General features: G+C 48.1%; 2 protein-coding genes across 6 annotated transcripts in view; one reads left to right on the top strand and one right to left on the bottom strand.

The window, feature by feature from the left end:
* The first annotated feature begins 10,738 nt into the window (after positions 1-10,738).
* Positions 10,739-18,150, top strand: LOC122386180 (protein HGH1 homolog). 5 transcript variants are annotated; one of them, XM_043375424.1, is made up of 8 exons: positions 10,780-10,863; positions 11,109-11,149; positions 13,837-13,922; positions 14,544-14,997; positions 15,562-15,683; positions 15,996-16,186; positions 17,597-17,730; positions 17,975-18,150. In XM_043375424.1, the coding sequence occupies exons 2-8, from the start codon at positions 11,124-11,126 to the stop codon at positions 18,096-18,098; spliced, it is 1,137 nt and encodes a 378-aa protein (XP_043231359.1). In that variant the 5' UTR covers positions 10,780-10,863; positions 11,109-11,123; the 3' UTR covers positions 18,099-18,150. The 5 variants fall into 5 exon arrangements, with proteins under 5 accessions (XP_043231193.1, XP_043231105.1, XP_043231359.1 ...); XM_043375508.1 differs by having other exon boundaries at positions 10,785-10,833; XM_043375344.1 differs by having other exon boundaries at positions 10,786-10,827.
* The window catches only part of LOC122386411 (single-stranded DNA-binding protein 3-like), a 50,714-nt gene continuing 49,258 nt past the window's right edge, over positions 18,115-19,570 (bottom strand). The window contains exon 14 of the mRNA XM_043375623.1: positions 18,115-19,155. Coding sequence (XP_043231558.1) covers positions 19,045-19,155 — 111 coding nt within the window. The 3' untranslated portion in view covers positions 18,115-19,044. The remainder of the gene's footprint in view (positions 19,156-19,570) is intronic.

Genomic DNA, 19,570 nt, shown 5'->3' with positions numbered 1-19,570 from the left:
GATATAGACGATTTACAAATCCTCTGCAGTTGCAGGAAAGCAACGTAAAACGTATCGAGCTTATATTTTTACGAATAAATCATTTTTCAGTACGTTTTTAGATATGGTATCGATTTAATCAACTTTATTACAATATTTTTATTACTTGTGACTTTATTTCAAAATAACATTTTCAAAAATGGCAACTGTTGGCAAATATTAGGTCGTTCAATAAGTAACGAACAATCGGTCATAACTTCTTTATTTCTTTATTCAACACCTTCAAACTTTCACAGATTATAGATCAAATGTTTCTGAATGTAGCCTTTGCCTCAAACCAGTCGCCGCCCGCCTGCACACACTTCTACCAGCGTTCCGGCCAACGCCGGAATTCCGCCCGGAAAAACAAGTTTTCCGTCTTTTTCACCCAGTTCTTGACAGCGCACCTGACTTCAGCGTCGGTCTCGAAGTGTTCACCAAGGAGGCCATCCTTCAGGGGACCAGAGGTGAAAATCTGAAGGAGCCAGGTTCGGACTGTTGGGCGGCTGGGGCATGATATTCAGCCCGGTCTCGCGATCTCCTCGCGTGTGGCGTGAGACATGTGGGGACGAGCGTTGTCGTGGTGTCATCCTGGTGGGCTTTCTTGAACCTGGGCGGACTATGGACAGCGGGCCGCTACACCACAGTCCTGCAGGAGACTGAGAAAAGCAATCCTGAAGAAGAGGCGCGGCTCGGATGTCGACAACATCATCATACACCATGACAACGCCCGACCGCACTTGTCTCACGCCACGCGCGAGGAGATCGCGTGACAGGGCTGAATATCATGCCCCAGCCGCCCTACAGTCCGGACCTGGCTCCTTCAGATTTTCACCTCTTTGGTCCCCTAAAGGATGGCCTCCATGGTGAACACTTCGAGACCGACGCTGAAGTCATGTGCGCTGTCATGAACTGGGTGAAAAAGACGGAAAACGCGCTTTTCCGGGCGGAATTCCGGCGTTGGCCGGAACGCTGGGAGAAGTGTGTGCAGGCGGGCGGCGGCTGGTTTGAGGCATAGGCTGCATTCAGAAATGTCTGATCTATAATCTGTGAAAGTTTGAAAATGTTAAATAAAGAAATAAAGAAGTTATGACCGATTGTTCGTTACTTATTGAACGACCTAATAGCTTTGAAGCGATTGTGGCGCACCGCGCCATTATTGTCCTGAGGCCCCCTTATGATGTCATCAAAAGTGGAGTGACATGGGCCTGGAATACCGTATAGGTAGTGCTGGCGATAAGAGACCAGTCGATGCATTATTTCGCCCATGCCGTCAGTTTGACAACGAGAGTATTCAAACTCTCGAGAGTATTTCAGAGAGTGAAATACTCTCGAGTAACGAGAGTATTTCAAACGAGAGTATCAAACCTGAATTTTGTGAAAAATGTTCTCATATTTATTTCATATGACGTGCGGACTGCGGAAGAATAATTCATGACAACAATGATTTCGATTGTTGAAAAAACAATTTTTCGAGTTTGTGGCATTTCCCTAGATTTCGTGGCAAATCCATATATCCCTAGATCTTCGCTGATTTCCATAGAAAAGGGAAATTTCCCTAGCAGCGGTAACCCTGCATGTACATACCGGCCCCCAGTCAGAGTCGTTGGTAGCGTCAAGCGCCGGTGACGTCACGCGCGCTTGACTTTTCCCTTCACTTTTCCCTTCACCATTGTTAACAATGGGGGAAACGGCAGTTTTGGCCCAACTTCGATTTAAGATATTTTGCTTGAAATTGAGAATACAAATATGAAATTTGGGGCATATTGAAGCATAATTAGTCCTTTTTCCAGATCCGTATCGATTTTTGCCATGTCTTGATTGCAAACAGGGAAAAAATCGCAGTATTTAACACTCAGTCCGCCTATCCTTTAAGATGGGCATACGTGGTTCTAATGGGTTTATTCATTCTGGACATGGCGTTACGTGCTTGCGGTTCTGGCACCACTGTTTGGACAATGGAAGATTGCACCAAAGTTCTGACATTGCTTCATTTCGCTTCATGTCACCTACTCAGGTCACGTGATCCGGCCCGCGCGGGGCCGCTAGGGGGATATCATATATGGGGTGCTTTCGGTATCCGGAAAATATTGTCCCTCGGATATTATCCGTCGGAAAATTATTGGTGAGCGCCTATCTTCAGCATGTCTCGTTGTCGCGATACCGAACGTGATCCCCGATAATTCTCGCTGATCCCGGTTAATTATCCCCGATTTTCCGGATGCCGAAAGCAGGGTTGGACATCCCCTCGGTATCTTTTATGATAGCGGAGAGACGGCGGCGCCCAGCATTCGTGTTTAGGCATCGAGTTCGCATTAACGTATTGGGCGCCGCCGCAATACGTTATATATATATATATATATATATATATATATATATATATATATATATATATATATATATATATATATATATATATATATATATATATATATATATATATATATATATATATATATATATATATATATATATATATATATATATATATATATATATATATATATATATATATATATATATATATATATATATATATATATATATATATATATATATATATATATATATATATATATATATATATATATATATATATATATATATATATATATATATATATATATATATATATATATATATATATATATATATATATATATATATATTATATATATACACATGACACAAGTATTTTTAATGCCTTGTACCTGTACAGGTATTGTATATGTACAGGTATTACGCGCTCAATAACTACACGTTAGCTCGTACGGCATAACAAGCCCTTCGTTTGTTGCATCTAAAACACGAACACACGCAATATTTTTGCATCCAATTGCTCTGGTTTTTGTCGTTAATAAGTCACTGAATTAGTCCGATTATCGATTATCACAATGCGCATTATAGAAAAGTTATCAGGAACAGAGCTGTATTCAGCGAGGGGAGGGGTTCGTGGGTACACGAAATCACATCTCCATCACATCACATATCATCTTACATCAGACGACATCACATCTCTCCCTTGAGACAATTGTTGCGGACAATAACGGAAATCAACAAATACTGTGCAACATGAAGCTCAATTGTCCCCTCGCCCGCGGTAAGAGATTGCGCCCCACCGAACTTGGAGGCGACGCCGCGCGAGGCGCCTTCGGCGTGAGCGTCGGGGTGCGTCGGGGACAGCCTCTACCGCAGGTGGCTGCTGGGCGCCGGCGGCGGGCAGAGGCGGCGCTGGGCGGCGGCAGCGGTGCCGCCAGCAGGCGCTGGCCGTCGATCATCGCAGATGTGTGCAACATAAAATGGCACGTTGCCAGCTAACAGTCAAGCTAGTTTAAGGAAAATGAATCATGAAAACGATACATCACGACACAGTCGAGAACAATTAAGGCTCCTAAGCGACATCACATCATTTCCGCCCTCACTGTACACGGACGCATTTTCAAGCACCTGTCACAAATTGGACCCAGTTCGCCGTGTGGAGACGGTAGCTAGCAGAAGGTCTGGAAACTCGATTCAGGCACAAACTGAACGACTACCCAGCTGTAACAAAAAAGAAAGGCTCAAGAGATCAATAAATAATATCGCGATGTAATGAATGATGTGTGCCTCTGCCAATCTGTTTACTGTGCGTGGTGACGCAGCTTCCGCACCTTCCGCTTAGCCAGCGTCTCCGCACGTCGAGTCGAGTTCACTGTTCGCAGGCGGATAAAGGTTCGCACACGAACGAACACTTTCAGGATTTTGTCACACGGCACGCTCCGCGAATATTTCTCGACCATCATACGGGTGGCGTTGCGGATGACGCCGCGCTCTCGACTGAGCCCATCGGGGTGCATCGCATGGTAGGCACAGAAACAGGTCTCGAGCTCCCTGCACAGTTCCAAGAAAGACTCGGTGGGAACAGTCATACCTCCAACACTGCGCAGCCGCGTCCACAGTGCCTGGACGGGGACGTCCTCGGCATGGGCGGAGGGTGCGCCGAGGGATCGCGGGCGCTTTCGCGCAACGTAACCTGCGACGTGAGCCAGAGCACTGTCGGACGCCAGCACTCCGGTTTCACAATCACGGGCACCAGACGGCTGACCCGGGATGTGGACTGAACCTGCCTCTGCCAGCAGGGAGACCAGCTCGCTAGTCTGTTCACGTGGCTCCATTTCCTGTTCAGGTTCACCCGTGTCATGGCACGCCTCTCCGAGCTCGGCGTCCAGAAGCTCCCGTTCTGCCTCCTCCTCAGCATCCGGCGACGGCTCGTCGTCCGGCTCCTGCACCAGGTGTTCAGTCCCCTCCGGGATCTCCTCCGTGGGCGCGGGGCAAACCTCCTCCAGCTCCAGCAGCTGCGGAGGCGGCTCCTCGTCGAGCTCCGGCTGCGCCGCAGGCACGGCGTCGGGCTCCGGCTGCGCCGCAGGCACGGCGTCGCGCTCCGGCTGCGAGACGTCAGGCACGGCGTCCGTCTCTCCGCCGTCACCTGTACATTTCGGGCTGATGCCGTGCCGGGTCAGCTGCAGCAGCGTCAGCAGCCGCAGCGTACCGGGACGGCTGGGACCACTTCTGCGCCTGCCATCTATCGGGCAGTGTTTGGAACTACAGCGGGCGCCGGCCGGCCGCGCCGCGCGGCGCCGTTACCGGGCTATGGAGGCGAATGAAGTGGTGTAGAACCAGACGAATTTTACGCTTGTAAAGCAAAAAACGAAAAATGTACACTCACCACAGTGTTCAGCAAAGTACTGGGAACAATATGGATATAATTTAAAGCTAGTACGATGCAAACTGTTGGTTCCCTAGAGCAGTATTTACATACTTGTAGGAGATAGGACTTTAACATTACGGGAGCTTCTAAACTGCGCTCGCAAAGTACTTGATTGTAAATATTTTCATTTAGAGGCAAAAATCTAAAAATGTACAGTCAGAGCGTTGTTCCCAATGCTTCTAGGTACACAATGAGCATAAATTTAGCTCGAAATGTCATCACACATTGGTTCCCAGTCCAGTTTAAAACGACACTTTGTGCCGCAGAGCCTATCTCTTCCAATGGATGGCGGCTGGGTGGCGGTTGTAGTGGTGGACAAGACAATTCTTGAGTGAAATGAAATCATTTGCTTTCAAAGAAGAATTTTGAAGAACTTGTAATAATTGACAAATGATCGTTAATTACAGTGTATAATTTCAAGTTCATGGCAAATGAAAATATTTTAAACAATGCTAGTGAACCCCAGTACCGCCGCGCGAGAAAGCAAGTACTCGACGCACGGTCTACCCGCCACTTCTGAAAATGGTCCGCGGCCGGCCGGCCGCGTCCCGACACGGACGGGCCTTCGCCTCTGTGGGCGTGGGGTTCAGGTTCCCACCGCCGCGTCCCCGCACCAGACCGAAGAAACTCTCCAGTCGGTCCTGCGTTAGGTGTCGCGTCAACAGGTAGGTGTTGTCGCCGAACCTGGCCTGGAGGTCCGCCAGCAGACCTCGCACTGCACGGACGGTGACCAGAAGGCCCTTTTGGAAAGGGTAGAGGAAGCCCGCTTTGCCGACCCGGAACGCCGCCACTTCCTCGACCAGGGCCGTCAGGGCGTCTTCCTGCTCCGGTCGGCCAGAGTAGCCACGCCGGAGTAACTTCACGTCAGCGGGGTGACCTGCGTTTAGGACGTCCATCCCGGCGTCCACGATGCTGAAGAAGTCTGCCTCCACTTTCTTCTCGGTGTAACGCCGAAGTGCCAGGGCGCATGACGCGCTCAGCAGTTGGTAGGCTGGGCGCACTTTCTGCCGAGCCATGCCAACGACCTGATGAAACAGAAACAATATGTTAAAATGCTACTGCACACTTAATCGGCCGGGCGCGATATGATTGCGCTGATTTTGTGGATTATTTTACTGTTTACACATATTAATTGACTCAATGACTCTAATGTCACCTGACCTCAGGGGTCGCGATGTAGTCAGCAGTGGATTGCCAAAACAATAATATCTAATAAGCAATAGAAAAATAACAATAAAACATCAACAACAAACAATTGAACAAGCCCTGCTATCACACTGGAAGTGAACACAGACATACCCGGCCCCCTCCATGGGTGATAAGCTGTGCAGCCGGCGCTCACCTCGACATGTGTGGCCGGCTGTAGTTTGTGAAGAAGCTTCAGCTCCGAGTCTCCGTCGATGGCGAGGAGGTCCTGGATGAGAGCGCGGTCCACGCGGCCACCCTGCCTCGTGTGGATGACGCTGTCGAGGATGTGGTTACGCAAACGCTTCATGATGTGGGGAGGGTCGGCGAACACCCAAATCCGTCTGAGGAAAGGACAGAATTGGATATGGTAGTCAGGTATAGAAGGATAGGATCAAATGATGGGTTAGGATATGATGGTGCTGATGACAATGTGCAAGCATCCTGAAACATACACGCATCAAGACAATGTGTTAGTTGGGCCATTGCACACAATATGTGCAGTGTGCAGTTGGCAGTGTGCAGTTGCACACAGCACAAAAGTCCAAGATTTAGGTTCAGTTACCAACATGTCAGTGCTAAACGCACGATACCATATAACATCAGAAGAAGTGAAATGTAATTACCACATGGACACCTGATACCCATCCAATTTGTCAGGCAGCTCAAAAACTTGGCCACTAAAAGTATTTTGATATCTTATTAAGTGTTCAACAGGATTCATGTTATCGTGACACCAGCTGAACCTGATTATTATATGATATATCATGAGGTTGGGGACGTTTGGATTGCTTAGTACATGCGAATGGTGTTCATGCTATGCATGAACAACTCAGAACTGTTCGTTCCATTCCTTCCTTCATTTGCCACTCACCTCGAAGGGTCGGCGGGGTTGCAGATGGACGCTTCAGCGTCGTGGCCGATGCCCAGGCTCCGCCACAGCGCCAGGTTGCCCGAGCCCATGTCGCTGACGGTGCTGACGACTCGGCCGCCGGCTCCTTCGACAGCCTTGATCAGCTTCAGCAGCAGTTCCTTGGTCACAGGCGTGTCGAACGCGTACAACATGGGAAGCTTCCATGTCGTGAAGATCCCACTCACAAGGAAGAGCTGAAGGTGTTTGTGGGGACCCAAGATCTGATCAAGCTGGTTGTCATAGGTGGCCACACCCATGATGTCCATTTCATCCATCATGATGCAGCAGCACCTGTCCTGCTCACTCATGGACGAGAGGAGTCTCCTGAGCATCCTGACCTGCACATCAGATGAGTTGGGCGCCAAAACGAAGTCAGCGAGCCACCTCTGTAGGGTAGACAGACTTGGCAGGGGCAAGCAGTGGTTTCGGAGCCACTCGTACTGCACCCTGGACGTGTTGACTCTGACCTCCAGAGCCTTGTACACTGATTCGTCGTCCCACCGGTATGGTGCCTTGCCAGTGAAGAGGTTCTCAGCCTGAAAAACACAGAGAAGCAACATATTAGCAAACAGCTGGAACAGCTGCAGTGAAGAGACCTAATCACAATCATGTGAACCATTGTGGAGAGACCTAATCATAATCATCAAGTTATCGAGTCAACACATGAAGACCAGATCACCAGACATCAAGAAACCATGAGAGTAACTTTTCAAACTGATTTGGGGCCTGGGGGAAAGGCTCAGTGCAAACTGTTCAGGGTACCATCAAAGTCATTATGTATGTGTATTTACCATCATATATGACCCACTGCCCTGCCAATATCGATGGGAAGGGCAGGAGGCTCAACTCAACATTGGGAGCCTGGGCCCTACCAAAGAAATACCAAAGTTACACCCATGCTTCTAAGCTAGTATAGGGGAAGACAGAAAGCGGGATAAACTGACCTCAAGGCTCAAGCACCCTTATAGCATATGATGGTAAATAACCAGAACACTGAGAACTCATATTAATGTTAATGTTGATGTTTAAGTACTCTATCACAAATCTTTACTTGCATTATATTCATAGAAGATGAATAGTAAGAAATGGCTCAATATCCTCAACCTCAATTTCTCAGTATGCATAATGACCACCGCAGTCAACGCGCCCTAAAGCCCTAATAAACAATATCCTCAATATCACTAACAGTACGCACCTGCTGGTCTGTGAACAGGTGTCGTTTCAGCGCACTTGAGGGGGCTTGCAGCTGGTGTAGCTCTGCCAGTTTGCTCTTCAGGCTTGCCAGTTCAGCCTCAAGTGCTGGGCATCTGGTACACCTGTTAGGACAAAAGGATCATCAGAACAAGAAAGGGATTTCAAAATACAGAAGTAATTTTAGCTATCATGGGTGCTTTCAGCTATTCATGTGAGCATGGGTGGGGTGGGGGGGGGGAGGGCATAGGTGCAGGTGTGTGTTTCATTCATGTGTGAGTATTGATTGTAACTAATATTCCACAATCTGCAGGTACTGTGCTATAAAGCAATTACCAACTTTTATTCCTGACTTTATAGTAACACTGAGCTTGAGGGGAAGATATTCTTAACCAATCTTCCACCAATATTGGGCAATGACAGAAATTAAACGTATGTTTCAAACTGCACCTATTTCCTAGTAAAGTCATAGACATGTGCACATAAATGACATACTTGAAATGTATCTGAAATAAGTTAAATAAAATATGACGTACTTTGAAGGCTCACACTTCGTCTGTACAGATGCATCTAAATGCAGGCATTCTTCTGCTTGGAGTGATGAGCCTTAGGGAGCTGCTTGTTCTCCTTCTTCTTGCACCTGCCTTGACTCATCTTCCTCTCCACCTATCTGTGTAGCAGCACCACTCCTTGGTGTTGTGACTCTGTAAAAATAACTGACTTTGTAACAAACCCTTACTGCTAAATACATAGGTAACATTAATGATGCCTATTCTAGCTCGTAACTCAGAGCTAACAAGAAGTTCAAAATTAAGTTGTTTGTTCAGCTGAGCTTTGCTTATAACAAAAAAGGCAAAATGGGGTAATTTCGACTATACCCAACTATCCATCTGATCTGGTCTGAGCTGAGCAACTTCATCCCTGTCCCTGCTAGTGGGAAACTCATTTGGTATCAAACTTACTAAGACAGGCACAAAAATTGGTAGGTTAGGTATGGGAAACAAAACAAAACTAATCATGGAAAAGGTGAGCTTTCCATTCATAAAACCCTAGCCTTCCATTCACAGCACATGCTTAATGTATTGCCAAAAAAGGTCCCTCAAAAATGGGTTATTCACCAATCCGGACAGCTGAAAAGCGAGCTGTCCATAAGGTGTATACAGATTTGCTATTCAACCAATAGGTAAACTCATAAATATCTGATGGGCACACTTAACGCCTGGCTACACTACCTATGCGTTTTCTGCATGCGTTTTTTGCGGGTTTGCGTGTTTTGCGAAATATCGCTCTAGAAAAGTAATTAATAATTTAACTTTTACATTAGCTATATACAAAAGTTAATAAAACTCTTATAGTAACTAAAATATAATACCAAAACATATCACAAAAACAATGTTTTTACTAGAACAATACTTTGAAAACCCGCAAACTCGCGAAACCCGCACGCAAAAAACACAGTGTGATGTCAGATGAGGTCAGATGAGTTTACCTTGGAGGACGAGTCAGGTTCCTGGATGGGACTGATGTAGGCAGCAGCTTCATGGCAGAATACTGCGGGGACAACTTAAGCAGTTCTGACCTGAGGTCTCTTTCATAGTCAGCAGTCACAAAATGTGAAGAACACAAACAATACTGGCGGAAGTTCTTCGGGAACGGCTCCCCTCTTTTTATGACCTGCCACCATCGCCTTGCCATCACTTCATCCGCTGGGAACTTATGATATTTGGTGCCGGACGCCTGGTTATTTCTCCTCCCGGACCCATTTCTACACGAAGGTTCCGCACAGTAAACCATCATATAATTTAAATCATCAGCAATCAGAAATCAAAGCAAAATGTTATAAATCACCAACTGATGCCCTATGAGCACCACGCAACAACCCACGACGCCTATGAATAATAAATATATCCGCGGCGACCCCCAATTACTTTCAAATGTCCCGAAAACCAATATACCTTGCCGAAAACATTCGACGTGATTTGATCTAGTGCATTACATTTTCGTAAACAAGGTAAAAATGACGTCATTTTGACGTCATAAAACATATCTTACACGTAAGTCGCACAGCCTCATTGTTGTTATGACGCAATCAAACTAATGCTAAACAGCGACCCTAGCTGAATATTTGCGTCAAGATATGTTTCATCTGCGCAATGTATGTCGTGATTAAAATGCTTCCATATCTCAAACTCTGACCGTACCTGTTATTTATAGGTATCTTGGTACATACACTGCGCAAGCCAAATGTCTCTGATGATGACTAAAACACTGCATAACGTTTTGAGGGAGCCATCAAGCAAAACGGATTGTGCAGCTGAAGAAAGCCATAGGAGCCAGTGAAAATGCTTGAAATATTTATGAGACGGGGGAAACATATCATTTTTTTGACAAAGAGTAGGTACAACCTAATTTTAGCGTTTCATGTTTGCCGTTGTCAGTTTTCTTAGTCACCGTGAGTTTTCTGTTTTTTTTTTTAGAAAGCATTCAAAATATGCTTCATTCATGAAGGCTATTGTATTCAGTCAGTATAAATAATGTATAAAACACATCTATGTGATGTATTTATGGTGTGTTTTTACTGAAGTTAGTATATTTTCAGGACTCTTTTGTTGGTCCACAAATTTCCTGTATTTTAGACGCCCTTCACTCCTATGCATTTATTGCGCAGGTGTTACTTTCATGACGCACAACAAACACGTCGCGATCGCGATGTGGCACGTGCATAGGGCACGTTGGTTGTATGAGGCACACATAATATCGTTACAAGAACAACGTGCGAGTAAAGAGCAATTCGAGAGCACGTTTTGCTGTTTGTTACTGTTTTTTTATTGCTATTGCTGAACTGTTCAAGAATGCTTACACTAGAGCAAATGATCTAAGACAATTTTTCAGTGCCAGTTTGAGTTAGATCAGTCTGAGTTGGTCTGAGTCCTCTTTATTTGTTGTGTCGTGTCTGTTAACTTGGCGATTTTAAGGCTTTGGTTTAACCTATTGAATCATTTGCCAAACATTTATCGTCTGCTCACTTCTGACTCTGCCCGATCACCACTGTAGAGAGAAATCTGAGAAATGCATCTTGACCAAAACACACCAAGGTACGAGATGCTCATTTCATTGACATCAACATGCAGAATATGATCCAATTTTCTTCATGGATTCTATTCATGGATCATGGATTCTATTTAGTTCTCATGTTTAGGTTTAGGTTTAGGTTTAGTCTCGTGAGCTGGTGTCAGACCAGGTCTGTTTGGTGCTCACATCATGACAAGACTTTCGGATCAGGTTGAGGAAACTGTGGCCCAGCGCAGCTTATCAAAGTTATTTTTGAAACTGTTGGTTGTTGAAGATTCAACCACTTCCTTGGGTAGCTGGTTCCACAAGTTTACTACTCGGTTTGAGAAGAACTTAAGTCTTGAAACATGTTTTGCCCTTTTCTTTACAAGCTTAAGTTCATGTCCTCTTGTTCTGCCCTGATGTGTCACCTCAAAGAACTGCTCATGATTCACTTCTACTTTTCCAGTCAGGAGCTTGTAGGTCTCAATCATGTCACCTCTACGTATCCTGTCCTCGATACTGGGTAGTTTTAATGTACGGAGGCGATCCTCATACGACATATTTCTAATTGCCTTTACCAGTTTGGTTGCCCGTCTTTGCACCCGTTCCAGAGTCTTCATATCCTGGACAGTGTGTGGACCCACTGCCTGGATGCAGTATTCGAGATGGGGACGAACATAAGTGGTAAACAGTGACTTGAAATTTTTCACATCGATCCTGTCAAACGCATTCCTCAGGAGACGGAGGGCTGTCATTCCTCTGTTGGCTGCCCATTGACAGTGTCTACTTGGCTTTAAGTCATTTGAGACAAAGACTCCAAGGTCCTTCTCTATTTCGGTCTCTTGAAGCTTTACGACGGTGTCATTGGCGTCCTTCATAAAGTAGTCTGTCCTTAAATTGTCCGTTCCACAGTGCATTATCTTGCATTTTCCAGGATTGAGTTTCAAGAGCCAATCATTTGACCAATCACTCAGCACATTCAGGTCTTCTTGCAGCCTGAGAGGATCATGACTGTCTTGTAAAGTACTGTAAATCTTTATGTCATCAGCAAACATCTTTACTTTACTCTTCAACAGGCTCGGTATTTCATTTACATAGACGAGAAACAGGATTGGGCCCAGTACTGAGCCCTGGGGGACTCCGCTGGTCACTTGACCCCAGTCAGAAGCCCCTTTTCCCACTACTACTTGTTGCTCTCGTCCATGTAGGAAGTCACTGATCCAGTTGAGTATACTTCCCTGAACTCCATAACTGTACAACTTGGCTGCGAGTCTTCTGTGTGGAACACTATCGAATGCTTTCTGGAAATCCAAGTAGAGTATATCCAGCCCGAGTCCTTCATCTATTCCTCTTGTCCATTCTTCAAGCACCTCCAGCAAATTTGACTGACATGACTTGCCTTTCCTGAAACCATGCTGATGATTTGACAATAGATCTTTTTCTTCGAAGTGACGCATTAACACCTGTTTAACAATTTTCTCCATAACCTTACACACCTGTGAGGTGAGACTTACGGGTCTGTAGTTTCCCGGCTCACTTTTTGATCCCTTCTTATATATTGGCACTACTCTTGCTCTTTTCCATTCTTGTGGGAGGCGTCCTTCTTCTAGGGTCTTGTTGAATAGCCTGGCAAGAGGTAGTGCCAGCTCATCTGCACATTTCTTAAGTATAATGCTTGGGATACCATCCGGTCCGGCTGATTTGTTCGTGTTTTGTCTTTCAAGCTCTTTCTTTACCATTATCTCAGTCACTTCAATATTTTCTATGGTATTATCTGCATCCACCCTGGCAGGACATAGTGGAATTGCATCTCCAGGTTCTGTTACAAACACTGATGTAAAGTATTTTTGAAGAACATCTGCTGTTTCCTTCTCGGTTTCAGTAAGTCCCCTTTCACTTTTTAGTGCTTGTATTACAGGTCTTGTTGTATGCTGCATGCGAATATACTTGTGCAGTTTCTTGGGGTCTTCTTTGATGCTGCTTAGCAATGATCTTTCATATTTATACCTTGTCTCTCTTATCAAGGTCGTTGTCTTATTCCTCTGTGTGGCATACCTCTTATAGTCCTCCTCTGATCTTGTTTCACAATATTTCTTGAATGTTTTGTGCTTGAGTTTGATTGACTTGATTATCTGCTTGCTCCACCATGGTGCTGTCTTTCTGTTGGTTCTCTTTTTGTGCAATGGTACATTTGCCTTCAGGCTTGTCTCTAGTGCATTTTTAATACCGCTCCACATGACTTCTACCCCAGCAGATTCCAGAAATCCCCAGTCTACTTCTCTTAGTGACTCCTTAATTTTCTCAAAGTTAGCTTTGGCAAAGTTCCGTTTGGTACAAGTTTCAAATGTCTTGTCTGCATCAGAAAATTGGTAGTTCCAAGTCAGAACCGCGTGGTCACTTTTTCCAAGTGGATCTTCTGTAAATGTTCCATTGGATGTTCCATTGGATGAAGTTGTTATGAACCGTGTTCTTAACAATATGATGTTGAATTGCCATTTGTGATATAAAATGCTTTAATTGTTTGATCTTTTTGATGCTTGCAGTCGTACAGATAAGCCATTTTTATGATAAATATCTGGAGACATGATCATGGCTCATGGATTTAAACATTGTTAAAATCACAATACCTTAGGCCAATGGGTCAATTTAAGAGGCTGCTTCCAGAGTCTGTAAATAGTTAAAACTCTTATGGCCACTGATGATCCTGCCTGTTGGTTTTGTCCCACAGTGATGCTGCCGTATCTGAGCTGTCCCAGTTCCTGAAGGCGGACACCAGAACTGATGTGAAGGCAGCAGCCCTGCAGCATGTGCTGGGTATGTCTTACATATTACAGAATAGGGTCACTTCAGTGGCTGATTGTTAACCTTTGTTGTAAAGGACTGAGCAAATGTTAAAATTAAAGTATTACATTGGGCATTCACCCAAACTAAGATGCAGTCACCTCTGTTGTACTTTGACTGCAAGTCTGACTGGCCCAGTGTGCTTACTGCAGGTATGATCTAGTCTGGCTGCCATTTGTTCATTGTAGGTCTGACAGGCTTGCTATGTTCACTGCAGGCCAGGTCAGCTAGTGTGTTCAATGCATGTGTGATGGTCTCACTATTCACTGCTGGTATGATACAGGGAAGGGACGCTGTGTGCTCACTGCACTACCTACATTAATTGTGTCTGTGTGTTCACTGCAAGTCTGACAGGTCTCTGTTTCTTTACTGCAGGCATGACAAGTTTACTGTGTTCACTGCAGATTGGATATATGGTCTGTGTCTTTACTGCAGGTCTGATGTATGGTCACTGTGTTCACTGCAGGTCTGATATATGGTCTGTGTCTTTACTGCAGGCCTGATATATAGTCACCGTGTTCACTGCAGGTCTGATGTATGGTCTCTGTGCGTTGACTGCAAGTCTGATATATGGTCTCTGTGCATTGACTGCAGGTCTGACGGGCTCGGAGGCCGGCCGCCGCCAGCTGCTGGCCGCTGCCGATGTGCTGGCCCAGCTGAAGCGGCTGGTGGCCGAGGACCGCTCGCCGGCCGGCCACGACGCCAGCCTGGCGCTGCTCAACCTGTCGGGGTTCGCGGCGGCCGGCGCGCCGCTGCTGGCCGCGCCCGGGCCCAACACGGCCGAGCTGCTGCTGCGCCGCGCCGTGCAGACCGACAGCCGGCTGGCCGACGCCTGCTGCATGGTGCTCTCCAACCTGAGCCGGCACCCGGCCGGCTGCGCCGCCATCTGGCGGTGTCTGCGCGACGGCAGCGCCGAGGCCGACGGCGCCGTCACCGTCGAGCGGCTGGTGCTGGCGCTCTGCCAGCGCGGCTTCAACACAGTCGGCTGCAAACTCGACTACCTGGGGCCGCTGCTGTCCAACCTGACCCAGCTGCCCGAGGCCAGGAGGTATGTAGGGGGAGGGGGGTCACAACTCACAGCTCGACTACCTGGGGCCGCTGCTGTCCAACCTGACCCAGCTGCCCGAGGCCAGGAGGTATGTAGGGGGAGGGGGATCACAACTCACAGCTCGACTACCTGGGGCCGCTGCTGTCCAACCTGACCCAGCTACCCGGGGCCAGGAGGTAAGGGCGGGTCCCAACTCGACGACAACCTGGGCCCTGGGGCCGCTGATGTCCATCCTGACTCAAGACCTCTTTTTCTCTTTGTGATGACTGATGACTGACTTTTTTGAAGACGACTGTTATTTTTTCTCGTTATGCGTAACGCATGCTTAGTAATGATAGGTTAGTAGTTCGCATTCACAGATAATAATCTGTTTCTTTTTATAGTTTCCTCATTCAACGTAGGCTAAATGAGTAAAAGCGGATCTGTGTGTTTTGTGACGATAAATGCCTGCGTGTTCTGTTTCCTTATCCTGCTCAACTGAAGCTGAATGTTTGACCGTCGGACTGCGACCCTGGTACACGGCCTCAGGGGTGATTGATATCCGCGTGTTGCGTGTTTCGGCAGTTACATGCTGGACCGGGACCGGGTGGTGTTCCAGCGACTGCTGCCGTTCACAGACTACCAGGAGTCGCTGGTGCGGCGAACCGGCGTCATAGGCGCCATCAAAAACTGCTGCTTCGAGACCGGTGAGGCGCGCGCCGCCGGCCGGCTGGTGTCGTGGGCCGGCGGGTGGTGGGCGGGCAGAACGGGCGAGGTCCGTCTGTGTGAGGCGCCCTTCAGCGTGGTGGCACATTTTTGGGAATCTTAATTATCGAGCGGAGATGATGGTTGGGCTTGCGCCGGTCCGCTACTAATTTATCGAGTGGGATAGGTCTCTGTAATATGACAGCCACATGTATGTAGTTGCTATTGGCCTTCAGACAGTCATATGTAGCTGCTGGTTACCTGACTGTCCGCCGGCCCTCAATCATACGTGGCTCACTACTGTTGGCCCTCAGACAGTCACATGTGGCTGCTGGGCCCGGACGTGGACCTTCTGCCGCGCCTGCTGCTGCCGCTGACCGGGCCAGAGCCCTACGATGACGAGGACATGGAGAAGCTGCCCGTGGACCTGCAGTACATGGACGAGACCAAGACCAGGGAGGCGGACGTCGACATCAGGAAGATGCTCCTGGAGGCCATCACTCAGGTAGGACGGTGCCCGGCGGCCGCCGCGGTCCGCCTGTCAGGCACGCCCGTTCCTGCAGGTCGTACGTCCGTGCGAGCCGACTCTCCCATCGCATAGTTTGATACCGGTTCATGTACGGACATCCCGCCGGTTCAAGACATGTCACATGTGCGAGGTTCGTATGATGGATCCCTGGTATACACCACACAGGTGTCGGGTGATGATGCGTCAGCACACAGCTGTCACCACTTGTGGAGCGTGCTCAGCTGTTACATCAGCGACTAGGGCGGCTGTAAAGTACTGTCTCCACGTGTAAACATTTTCGGTTTTTACGCGTTTTAGCAAACGAGAGTTTTTCGCTTTTTTCGCTTTTTTACAGACGCTTTTGCGAGTTTTGCGAGTTTTTCGCTTTTTACGGTTTTAGTTTGTCAGTCTTTCAGAACAATTACAATTTCAGAACAATTTCAATTTCAGAGTGAGAACATCGTTCTCCGCCCTTCGTGCGCTGTATGCCGTGGCCCTCTTGTCCCACAGGGCACTGGTATCTGGCGCACGGCTTCTATTAACCCCTCGATTTACGCTGTAAAGATAGTTAAAGGGGTATCATCACGTTACCCTATTGTTATCACCGCTATGACATCAGTTAATTATCAATTATCTGAAATGATCTGATATCGTAATATCTGTTATCCATAGACTCACTATGTAATTATTTGACATCCACATCGTTGGAATAGCAACAGAAGTTATTGGTATGGTTGTCTGAGTACTTGCCATGATCATTGGCTTAATCAAATTGCGTTTCATCGCTTTCCACGCTTTCCATTGCATCTATTTCACCGTAAAATGGTATTAATAGCAGAATGATTACCTCTTTAGCCTTCTCAAAAACCGGAAAACTTTCATTCGATCCAAATGTTTGGATAAAATCGCGCGTTTTTACAAATGCGAGTTTTGCGCTTTTTAAAAGTTTTACGAGTTTTGCATGACACAACTGACGCGTTTTACGAGTTTTGCAGTTTTTTTAATTTTATGAAGCCACGCGTTTTTCGATTTTTGACAAATCTTCCGCCGTGGAGATGGCACCGTGTAATTTAATGGTACAGATCAACGCCGGATCATGAAAAACTCGCAAAACATCAAAAAAGCGTTAAAACGTCATTAAAAACGCGCAAAACATGTACCGTGGAGAACGACCTTAACTAGCAACCTCCACACCCGCGGCAGTTATGCTCAAAGGTTTCATATAATATGCAGTTCAGCATCAGCTCTTTGATCCTTTCTTTGATGAAAAATACCGCCTCTATCGTTCTACTATTTATTACTCCTGCCATTCTGATCGCACAGTGACACGTTGTATTTGCGGGTAGCAGTTCGGCGTTGTTTTGTACCGGTATCCGTGTGACGCCCCCCCCCCCTCCCGTCCATCAGCTGTGCGCCACACGCTCTGCCCGAGAGCGGGTCCGCGCCCAGGGCGCCTACCTGATCCTGCGTGAGTACCACAAATGGGAGACGGACGAGGCGGCGCTGGAACTCTGCGAGGAGCTCGTCAATATCCTCATCAAGTGAGTCAACTCTGTAACGGCGTGTATGCCGCGTCAGAAACCGGCCGTCCCTCACAAGGGATTTCTATCGTAACTGCGTAGCATCATCTGACGTGCATTGTGTCTGGGGGGCGTTTTCGACTGATGGTTCGTTAAAAGCAACGATCTTACTCGATGTATGCACAGCTCTCTCCCCCGTTATGCTCGGTAACCAGCCGTCCCCCTCCCAGTGCCCGGTCCGTAATCCAGCCGTCTGGTCCCGCAGGACGGAGGACGAGATTGGCGTGGACGACCTGAAGGCCGTCCAGATCCCCAACGACGTGGCCGAGCGGCTGCACAAGGAGTCTTCCGCGGCGGCGGAGCAGCCGCTGCCGGCCGACACCACGTGACCCAGCACACACCCTCTCTGCCTCCTTTTGAATATATTTACAACAACTTGGACTTGTGCTGTACATGAAAATGAAAGGCTCGGATAAACCATGAATGAAACGATTTTGATTCGCTCTCCCTCCCGCGCGGCGTCGGCCCGGGGCGCGTCGGCCGCGCGCGCGCGCGCTGTTTGGCACCGCGCGTGGCCGGACCACCACCACAAACGAGGGCGCGCGCTGGGCGGCAGAAGCTCGGCGGGCCGGGCGGCGGTGGCGGCGGCGGCGGCGCGTCTCCGTCTCCCCCGTGTACTCTGCGCTCCCCCACACAGGGGGCCGCCGCGCGAGAAACGAGCCCACGGCGCGCCAGTACCGGCCAGCCCGATGAGAATGTTATGAACACAAAACAACACACAAAATGGTTCATGAGCTGCAAAAGGTATTGTCCTCCCAGTAATAGCATGCACTGTTCTCTGGCGCTCGTCAGTCGAGCGCACGGCGGCATCATTCAGACTGTACAGCCGCCGCACGCACATACGCACACACACACACACACACGCAAACAGTCAGACCTACCAAGTTAACATCGCTTTATAGCTCAAATAAACCTACTATTGTACTATTCGTAAAGTATTTAACAAAAGAGGAAAATATCCAGTCCAATGATTTAAATAAAACAAACACACTACGCTTACTTATAAATATTGGACCAAATGGATCCACAACACTGATAGGTATGTTTCTCGCACGTGGCGTTCTCTCGCTCCCTCTCTCGCTCGCAGGCTCAGTCGCTCTGTCGCACATAGGTTTGTATTGGGCGGCGGTCGCGGCCGTCCGTCACTGGACACACTGGCGCGCGCGCAGCGGCGGCGGTATGGACACGTTTGGTTCACTGGCGGCCGGCCGGCGGGCGGCCACACTGTCCCCACACCACAGGCGGGGGCTGAGACGGCGGCGCGGCGCCGCCCGGCTATTGCATGAAGCCGCCGTAGTCGGGTTGGTCGCCCTCCTTTTCGAACCGTTTCGCCTCCTCCTGCATGGTTTCCTTTATTTTCAGAATGGCCGCTGATTCGTTCGAGTCCTGCGGGAGGGGCGGGCGTCAGTCGGCAGTCTGCAGGCGCCCGGGCACTCAGCGACGCTCCACCCGCCAGCGGTGGACCACGGTCCCTCCACACCTCCACCAGACTATATAAGAACGCGTTAAATAAACCACAACGTACGACTACCAGCGAACTCCCTGCTGTTATAGTTGCATAAAACAATGAACGTTTTAAGAATTGCTGGTCAATCGTTCGCAAAAAAGCGGAGACTGAACTGGAGTGAAACTCGCGTGTGCACGTCCTATAAATTATGAATTTAAGCAGACCCTCATCACCCGTGTTCCCCCCCGCCCCCCCCCCCCCCCCACCCTCCAACCGTCAGCCCGATACAGCGGTGCCGCATGGGAGGCTCCACCGCTCGCCGGTGCTAGGTGGCGCGCTACCGTTCCCGGCCAT

This window comes from Amphibalanus amphitrite, unplaced genomic scaffold, assembly GCF_019059575.1.
Source record: "Amphibalanus amphitrite isolate SeventyFive unplaced genomic scaffold, NRLGWU_Aamphi_draft 000001F_arrow, whole genome shotgun sequence".
NCBI classification, from domain to species: domain Eukaryota; kingdom Metazoa; phylum Arthropoda; class Thecostraca; order Balanomorpha; family Balanidae; genus Amphibalanus; species Amphibalanus amphitrite.
Note: the sequence above shows the minus strand (reverse complement) of the source record. Positions and strands in the feature narration are given on the sequence as shown.

Coding starts and splice junctions, on each gene's coding strand:
- LOC122386180 (XM_043375170.1), top strand. CDS start 10,764: ATGTGGCACGTGCATAGGGCACGTTGGTT. Junction 13,923..14,543: donor AGCCCTGCAGCATGTGCTGG/GTATGTCTTACA, acceptor CATTGACTGCAG/GTCTGACGGGCTCGGAGGCC. Junction 17,731..17,974: donor CTCGTCAATATCCTCATCAA/GTGAGTCAACTC, acceptor CTGGTCCCGCAG/GACGGAGGACGAGATTGGCG.